This window comes from Arachis hypogaea, chromosome 13 (genome assembly GCF_003086295.3).
Source record: "Arachis hypogaea cultivar Tifrunner chromosome 13, arahy.Tifrunner.gnm2.J5K5, whole genome shotgun sequence".
NCBI classification, from domain to species: domain Eukaryota; kingdom Viridiplantae; phylum Streptophyta; class Magnoliopsida; order Fabales; family Fabaceae; genus Arachis; species Arachis hypogaea.
In genome coordinates, this window is record NC_092048.1 from 131,012,577 (window position 1) to 131,022,633 (window position 10,057).

At 35.3% G+C, this 10,057-nt stretch overlaps 1 protein-coding gene across 1 annotated transcript; it reads left to right on the plus strand.

Annotated features, from left to right (window-relative positions):
• Positions 1–4,700: 4,700 nt before the first annotated feature.
• LOC112733540 (receptor-like protein kinase HSL1) lies at positions 4,701–8,829 on the plus strand. The gene is made up of 2 exons (XM_025782530.3): positions 4,701–7,532; positions 7,965–8,829. Exons 1-2 carry the CDS (start codon positions 4,925–4,927, stop codon positions 8,354–8,356), a joined length of 3,000 nt encoding a protein of 999 aa, XP_025638315.1. The 5' UTR covers positions 4,701–4,924; the 3' UTR covers positions 8,357–8,829.
• Positions 8,830–10,057: the final 1,228 nt, after the last annotated feature.

A 10,057-nucleotide genomic window follows, 5' to 3' on the forward strand; every position in this document is an offset into this window, starting at 1 on the left:
TACGGTGGGTAACCGGAGATTAATGGGCCGGATGGCGTTGGTTGGCCCAAACGTGTGAGGGAGGTGACTATCGAGTGGACCTGGTACTCGGTGTTCCTCCGTCCGACTTGTGCGTGAGAAAGAATGGGGGGTGGTACCTGCAAAGACACTCCGATGCCTAAGTTAGCCAGAGTGGGAGCAGGTTAGAATGTATATTGGTCTCTCATACCTGAATGGTGTCAGTGTATTTATAGTGGTGAACCAATAACCACCGCTGAAGTAGTGCCACCTTTTTAGGTGGATAACCGTTCCCATATCTTAGGGAGGTTAAGATATGGCTCTATGAAGTGGTTAGAGAGTTTCTAGGGGCAGTTACTCGTTCAAATGAGTGTTATCTGCCAGCTGACCCTCGTATCCGACTTCTCTAGAACAGGTCGCGTTCAGTACCGACTTCTGGGATGAAGGCTGGTACTGGGGAGAAGGTCAACCCTTTGGGTTGGGCGTCTTTGCTTGGGTCCTGGGCCCTATTTATTGGGCCAGGGTATGAACAGTATCCTTTAAAAATCGTACTACATTCAGCCTTTTATTACAATAATTAAAAAAAAAATTAAAACAAACACAACTAAAAATTATGAATAGATTTATTATCTTTTTAAAATTAAATACACATTCAAAATACAATCTAAAAAAACTGAAATTTAAAATTTAAATTTTAAATTTTTTTTTCAGATTTAATATATTTAATTATTAATATATTATAATTTAAATACATATCTAAAAATCAAATTATTCAAAATTCAAAATTTTGATTTAAAAAATATAAAATAAACCTTAAACTATCAAATTATTAATTAAACTCGTACAAAACACTCAAAGAAGCAGAGAAGTCACGTTTGCGCCATGTCGAAAATTCAGAGGCGCACATGAAAAAGTCAGAGGTGCACATCGAGAAGTCATCCTCCGCTGTCGTTCATCCTCTTCCGCGCTCATCCTCAACGCTGCCTTCCTCCTTTTCGGCGCTCATTTACAACGCTGTCTTTTTAATGTTTAAATTTAAATTTTAGATTTATGATTTTGGATGTGTTTTAAAAATATTTTCTGTATAACATCATAATTTTAGATGTGTTACAATTATTTTTTAATGTTTAAATTTAGATTTTAGATTTATGATTTTGGATGTGTTTCAAAAATATTTTCTGTATAACTTCATAATTTTAGATGTGTTACAATTATTTTTTAATGTTTAAATTTGAATTTTAGATTTATGATTTTAGATGTGTTTTAAAAATATTTTTTTGTATAACTTAATATTTTAGATGTGTTACAATTGAAAAAGAAACTACAATTGAAAATATTTTAGTTTATGTATATAATTATATTCGACCATTCATAATTGTATTATTAACATTTATATTGTATTATTAAAGTTGACTGATTTTAGATGTGTTTTAAAAATATTTTGTATAAAATATCATACTATCAGATGTATTATAATCGAAAAATAACAACACAATTTTAAATTAATTGTTGATTATATACTTTATTTGCAACAACTTTATTAATAAAATTAAATAAGATCAACCTTGTTCCAATTAAATCAGCAGAGTGTTTTTATGTTTAAATTAAAATATAATTAAAAATGTTGAACATTATATTTCTTAACAAATTACATAAACACATGTGTGGAAAATAATGATACCTTTCACCAATGCAAAATGAGAGAGTGCTTCAGCTGGAAGGTGGTGATGGTCTTCACCAATGAATCTTTTTTGGTTTGGGATTCACTAATGCGTGTGAATATCCCGTAGAATAAGAAATTTAAAAAACTGTATCTGTTACGTGAAGTTACGAAAGTAAAGCAAAGTCACCATAATCACCAATGAAGTGGGTGGGTTTTAAAATTTAAATTTAAATTAAAATCTAATTATAGATATGTATCTACAAAATAGGAACATGTTACACTAAAAAAATAATTAAATATTATTTAAATCTGATTAAAGGCTGATTAAAGGCTGATTAATATTGTACAACTAGCATTTCCCGAATCCGAAATATGAAATATCACGCCGCGATTAGGCATCTATCAAAATTTATTCTTCAATCAGTTATTATTTATAAAAATTTAATAAAATATGTATTTTAAATTTTTTCATATATTTAAACTTTAAAATTATATCTCTTTAAAATTAAAATATTTAAATTTAATAAAATAGAAATAATAAATTAAAATTAATATAAAATTGAAAAGAAGCATAGATGGAAAGATATTGCGATTCAATGTGAATTGGCAGTCCGACTCCTATATTAATTAGGTGATTCCTACGATGAAGGTTGGATCTAATTTATTTAAAAGGTTAAAATTTAATATTTAATTTTAAAAATATAAAAATAAATAATTTTAAGAGTTAATTATTTATTTAGTATTCAAAAAATTTAAGTGTTGATAAAAAGGTCTTTGAAAAATATTATCAATAAAACAATTCTTAAATAATGTTAGAATACAATAAAAATAATCAATAAATATAATATTTTTTGTAAATGACAAAAAAAATTGTATTTAGCAAATAATTTATTCATTTAATCTAAATTTTTGTGATAATATTTGAATAAATATTTAGAAGGTGCAAAAAAAATTAGACAAAATTTGATCTCTAGTTTTTTCCTTTTTTTTTTTTAAATTATGCGATCGTTCATAATTAAATTTTTTTTTTTAAAAAATTCACTTGACATAAAATTATTAAATCTTAAAGAGGATAAGATTTTATATTTTTAATAATGATGACAAAAATTCGTATAAATATGTCTGAAGTCTTTTTTTAGTATATATATATATATATATATTTAATATGTAATTTTTTTATCATGTTTTTAAATATATTATAAAAATTTATTTGTTGTTAATTTTTTTGTGATTTTTTTTGTCAGAGATGTAAATTTTTGAATATTATTTTGATAATTTATTCTAATTTTTAAATATTTAAAATTTATCATCAAAATAAATTAAACAAAAATTAAATACTAAATTATAGACACAGTAAAATTCACTTATTAATTAATCCGAGGCCAAAAATTGAGATCTAAAAGTAAACAACTTAGGGTGTGTTTGGGAAACTCGTTGGAAGAGAAGAAGCACGTTTAGACTTCTTGAAAGCTTCGACTTTTGGTTTGGCAAATTTTTTTTTCATAAACGCAGAAGTGATTTTGCTACCAAAACCAACGTTTACAAGAAGCAACTATTTTTAACTTCTGCGTTTTCCTTACGAGCTTTTAGCCATAGATATTAACCATTTATTTATCTTTTACTAACTTTATCCTTCATATATGTTATTATATTATTTATAAAATTCTTATTATTTCTATTTATATGAGCTCTATTTTTTTATTATTTATTATTTTTATTTTTTTCAACTATTTATTTGATATTATACATTTTTATAATTGTGATTTTTTGTGTATTATGTTTGTTATTATCTTTTTATAATATGATTTATTGATTCTATTAGGTAAAGTAAATTAAACAAAAAAATTAACTATAAATAATAATAATAATAGTAAAAAATTATAGCATACTAAAAAAAGAGTACTAAAAATACTAAAAATATACTATATAAAAAGATCATAAAAAATTTTTAGATTTGTTTCGATTACTATAAAGTAAATATTTAATTTTTTATTATTTTTAGTACTCTCTTTTATAATGATAATTCTCATATACTATATTTTAGTGTAATTTTTTATAACATAGATTATGATTCTATTAAAAAAATAAATTAAATAAAAAATTAATCATAGATAATAATAAAATACGAGAGTATTAGAATAAGAGTATGATGTAAAAAAATACTAAGGTAACATTCTTAGTTAATACTTAAAAAAAATGTAACATATTTGATTAAATATTCTTATATATATCTAAAATTTATATTGTTTTATTTTTATTTAAAAATATATTTTATCTATTTTTATATGTTATTTTTATTTTAGTAAATAAATATTAATTTTATTATAAAATTAATTAATAAGATCTATTTAAATATCTAAATTAAAATGATAGGATAATATAAAAAAATTATTTAAGTTGAGGTCTATTTTAGTAATTTTTTATCTAAAAGTGATTTTGAATGGTATAAGCCAAACAACATTTATTTTACTATAATCAATTTTGATACAAAAATTACCAAACATAAATCACTTTAACACAAACTTACTTTTTATCAAAATCAAGTTTGCAAAATCAATTTTATACAAACTCCCGTTTACAAACTGTAATCCAAACACACACTTACAAGCTAGCAAAAAGGTAAGGTTCTAAATAGAGGAAATTTTAGCCTCTACGTATCATCACAATATGCATGTTGTAACTATATCACTTACACGGTTACACCAATACTGCACCTTTTGCTGACCAGTCCAAAACCGCATTGGTTGTTAACCGTAGCTACTAGCTAGTAACATTTTGCCGTATTAGTCATGTCAAGTAAAAAACATTAAAATCCACTATTAAAATTAATTATTAATATAAAATATATATTAAAAAAATTAAATAATATATATATATAAATATATAATAATTAATCTTAATATATAAATAATGTTTTTGTAGTCATGCATTTACTAATTAACGCCAAGTATACTCAAAATTAACTTGTATACTATCTTTTGTGAGAGTTGGAATTAAACCTCGGTTGTTTAGGCCAAGTCAGGAATGTTTAACCCAAAAAAGAATCATTTTATAAGTTTAGCAGCATAATCATACTGTTATTTTCCAAATTGATGCACTGGAGACTGGAGTGTCCTATTTAAAGATGCTTGGTTATGAGGAGCGGACAAATACAAAAAAATTTAAAAATAAAAAAACAAGTGCATTTGTCTGTCTCAATAAATTGAGCGCACACACTCATTACTTACTCTTGACTCTAGAGTCTTGATTCCATAGGAAGCCACAATGCTTCATCTGCTTGTGTGCATGCTCTGCATTCTCCTCTCCCCAGTGACCTCCCTCAACCAAGAAGGCCTCTACCTCCAACAATTCAAGCTAACCCTCGACGACCCCGACAATCGCCTCGCCGACTGGAACCCCCGCCATGCCACCCCTTGCAACTGGTTTGGCGTCCTCTGCGACCCCCCTACCAACACCACCGTCACCTCCCTCTCCCTCCCCGACACTAACATCGCCGGTCCATTCTCCGCCCATATCCTCTGCCGCCTCCCCAACCTCTCCTCCATCAACCTCTTCAACAACTCCATCAACGCCACCCTCCCCCTCGACATCTCCCTCTGCTCCAACCTCCAACACCTCGACCTCTCCCAGAACCTTCTCACCGGCACGCTCCCCCACACTCTCCCTCACCTCCCCAACCTCCGCTACCTCGACCTCACCGGCAACAACTTCTCCGGCCCCATTCCGGACTCCTTCGGGACCTTCCAGAAACTCGAGGTCATCTCCCTCGTTTACAACCTTCTAGAAGGCACCATCCCTCCCTCATTGGGGAACCTAACCACCCTCAAAATGCTCAACCTCTCTTACAACCCATTCTACCCGGGTCGGATCCCGGACTCGCTCGGCAACCTCACCAACCTCGAGGTTCTCTGGCTCACACAGTGCAACCTCGTTGGCACCATTCCAGACTCGCTTGGCAACTTGAAGAACCTCAGGGACTTGGACCTTGCGCTCAACGATTTGTACGGTTCCATCCCCACTTCCCTCACTCGTTTGACTCGTTTGACTCAGATTGAGTTGTACAACAACTCGCTCTCCGGGGACCTGCCTCGTGGCTGGAGAAACCTCACCGCCCTACGCCTTCTCGACGCCTCCATGAACCACTTGACGGGGACCATACCGGAGGAGCTCTGCGCGTTGCCCTTGGAGAGTCTCAACCTCTACGAGAACCGCTTTGAGGGCCAGCTGCCGCCGAGCATTGCCAATTCGCCCAACCTCTACGAGCTCAGGATCTTCGGGAACCGTCTCACCGGAAGGTTGCCGGAGAATCTGGGGCGCCATTCTCCTCTCAGGTGGCTCGACGTCTCCAGCAACCAGTTCTTGGGGCCGATTCCGTCCACGCTGTGCGATCACGGGGAACTGGAGGAGCTTCTTGTGATATACAATTTGTTTTCCGGCGAGATTCCGGCGAGTCTGGGAACGTGCCAGAGCCTGACGCGGGTGAGGCTGGGGAACAACCGGTTCTCCGGCGAGGTGCCGGCGGGGATGTGGGGTCTCCCCCACGTGTACCTTCTTGAACTCGCGGAGAATTCGTTCTCCGGCCCCATTGCGAAGACCATTGCCGGTGCCGGGAACCTTTCGCTGCTGTTTCTCTCGAAGAATAAGTTCGAGGGAGTGATCCCCGACGAGGTTGGGTGGTTGGACAATCTCGTGGAATTTTCTGGCAACGATAACATGTTCAGCGGTTCGATCCCAGAGACTGTTGTGAATCTCGGGCAGCTTGGGACCCTTGATCTTCACAACAACAAACTATCCGGGGAGCTTCCAAAAGGGCTTCATTCTTTGAAAAAGCTGAGCGTTTTGAATTTGGCCAACAATGGCATTGGTGGGAAGATTCCAGATGAGATTGGTAGCTTGTCAGTTTTGAATTCTCTTGATCTCTCCAAGAACCAGTTCTCCGGGATGGTCCCTCACGGATTGCAGAATTTGAAGCTGAACATTCTGAATTTGTCTTACAATCGTCTCTCCGGGGAGCTCCCTCCTCTGTTGGCTAAGGACGTGTACGTGGATAGCTTTCTGGGGAACCCCGGTTTGTGTGGGGATTTGAAGGGTCTCTGCAGTGGAAGAGGCCAAGCCAAGAGTTTGGGCTATGTTTGGCTTCTCAGGACTATCTTCATTGTCGCCACTTTGGTGTTCTTTGTGGGCGTGGTGTGGTTCTACCTCAAGTATAAGACTTTCAAGGATGCCAGAAGGTCCATTGATAAATCGAGGTGGACCTTGATGTCGTTTCATAAGCTGGGTTTTGGTGAAGATGAGATCTTGAATTGCCTTGATGAGGATAATGTGATTGGAAGTGGGTCATCCGGGAGAGTCTACAAGGTGGTGCTTAGCAGCGGGGAAGCGGTTGCGGTGAAGAAGATATGGGGAGGGGCAGGGAAGGGTGGAGAGAGTGGAGATGTGGAAAAAGGTGGTGGTGGACGGGTGCAGGACGAAGCTTTTGATGCGGAGGTTGAGACTTTGGGCAAGATCAGGCACAAGAACATTGTTAAGCTGTGGTGTTGCTGCACAACCAGGGATTGCAAGCTACTGGTTTATGAGTACATGCCCAATGGTAGTCTTGGTGATTTGTTGCATAGCAGCAAAGGTGGGTTGTTGGATTGGCCAACCAGGTATAAGATTGCCGTTGACGCTGCTGAAGGCCTCTCTTATCTACATCATGATTGTGTTCCACCAATTGTTCATAGAGATGTGAAATCCAGCAATATCTTGTTGGATGGGGACTATGGTGCCAGGGTGGCGGATTTTGGAGTGGCCAAGGCCGTCGAAACTGGAGGGAAAGGAGGAACCAAATCCATGTCTGTCATAGCTGGGTCTTGTGGGTACATTGCGCCAGGTTTGTAGAAATTTCATGTTATTAAATTTCACTTTGGCTCGCGTTGACTATAATTTCTCTGACTCTAAAGATGCATTTGTGGGTTTAGTGGTAGATAATACTTGTGCTTAGCTTAGCACATAGGCTTCGTGTTGTTAGTGTAATTTGATAATAGTATGGAGCTCTCTGTAGATCTTGTTCTGTTCTTGCTCTCTTAGCTTAACTAACAGCCCTTTGATGGCACTTCATGTGTACTTTTGTTGTTATAATTTCTCTAAATTACTAGACTACTAGTAATAAAATATGAACAGTTAATGATCTAAACTCTAAGAAAGTACAGATTGTGTAGCATATTTTCCTTTTGATTTTTGTTTGCAAGCATCATATTTTGTTTCGTGTGTTATTAATATATTTGTTTGGACTAGTCTGACCTTTGATTGTTTTGTTCTGCAGAATATGCATACACTCTCAGAGTGAACGAGAAAAGCGACATATACAGTTTTGGTGTTGTGATACTTGAGTTGGTTACCGGGAGGCGTCCGGTGGATCCTGAATTCGGAGAGAAGGACTTGGTGAAGTGGGTGTGCACCACCCTGGATCAGAAAGGGGTGGACCATTTAATTGACTCGAGGCTTGATTCTTGTTTCAAAGACGAAATTTCCAAGGTTTTCAACATTGGCCTCATGTGCACCAGCCCTCTTCCGATCAACCGGCCCTCCATGAGAAGGGTGGTGAAGATGTTGCAAGAGGTGGCAACAGAGAAACAAGTGAAGCCTGCCAAGAAAGATGGCAAGTTAACTCCTTATTACTATGATGATGCCTCGGATCACGGAAGTGTTGCTTGATTCAAGGCCCTGCAAGCTAAAGATCTGGATCAATTGATTCGGAAAGGAAAGTTTGAAGCTTCGCATTAACAAGAAGCCAACTTTCCCTTCAGAAAGTTGACCAAAGAAAAGAGGAGAGGAAGGTTGGGCTTGAAAAATTGGTGTTTAACTCTGAGTAGACATCTACATCAGAGGTGCTTCCCTACCAAAATCAAGTTGGTGCTTTGCATTATAACTTTATTTTTAGAAATGATATTTTCCTTTGTTAAAAGAAGTATAAGATTTTCCGGGTACATGTATATCTATGACAAGAATTTTTCCTTGTCTCTTGCATGGGTCAGGGATTTATAAATTTGTAATATCAATAGCTTCAAAGAAATTCAGGGTCCTAACTCATAACCAGTGTTCTGCTGTAAAATCAGGCTATATACTGTTTGAGCTACCCTTACCTACAAAGTTGGCTTTGAAAATCTGAAAGCAACATTATACAGTAACCTTCTTTTCTAGATCATATTAACTTAGAAGATGATAAGCCTGCGTAAGGAATGGAATAAGCAGCCTGATTGTTCTTGAATTCTCATAATTGTTTTTGGATGTTTGTATCTAAATGCTTAGAGCCTTAGACTCTTCTAAGCTTGAGAATTTGTATCTCACTTGTGTGCTGTGTACAGCTATAATTCGTTAGTAAATGAGGTTGTTAGGAAGGCTTTGTCCTCTCCGGGCCCTCTCTTTAAATTGCAGTTTCCATTCGTTTGGGACTGCGATTAAAGGTGTATCCCTAGAAAATGGCTATGGCCTTGCGGTACTGAATTTATTTATTCATTTTGATGAGACTTAACAGTGGAATTTTGTCCTTTATTGCTAGTTCTTATTGTGTCTAGTCTAGTGGTCATATTTATACGTCAACTACTATATTGTCCGATGAAATGTAAACGAAATTATTGTAAGATTAATGCTAGATTGAGCTTTTTAACCGCTCCACTTTTTAAGTTCTCTTTATAGGGTAGTTGCGGCAACCAACAATGGAATTCCAAGCTATTATTCTTATTAACGGAAAAGTAAAAGTCTGAATGCTAAATCTGAATGGCAGTTTCAAATGCCTAGCCCAATAGGCCATAAAGGCATAAATGCAGAATGCTGAGGTTGTAGGACCATTCTGTGGCCATTTCACTTGGATGCTACTGAACTTGAAACTTGTGTACTAAGATTTAGATTCTTAATCACAGTCATAAAATATTTTAATACAGTATCAACAACTCATTTGTGATTTATCCTTAAAGTTTAGGGACGCTGTTAGTTAAAAGGTTATGTTTAGCATTGTATCCTTCCTTAACTCATACATTGTCTATATACTTTCCTTTCAGTCTAAATAGATTTGAAAAAGGTCATTTCTTATACATTTCATAACGGCTGCACCAAAAACTCAATTTTTGAAGATAAAAAGAATTTGGGCGAGAAGAAACACAGCCAAAAACCTGCATGTTAAGCCATAAGTAGAGTCAAGCAAGTTACTTTAATCTAAAAGTGTTGGAGAATCTAGTACAAAAATTTATGCTGCAAACACAGACATGACTTAACACCTGAAGAGCTAAATATTGTTGGGGTTGTTCAATGTTGTAAGTTTTAAACTTGTAAATGTAACCTACCCCTTTGTGCCTAAATACTGATTGTGAACTTTCGGCTAGAATATTAGTGTGATTATTCCTTCCTCCCACTTTAGTA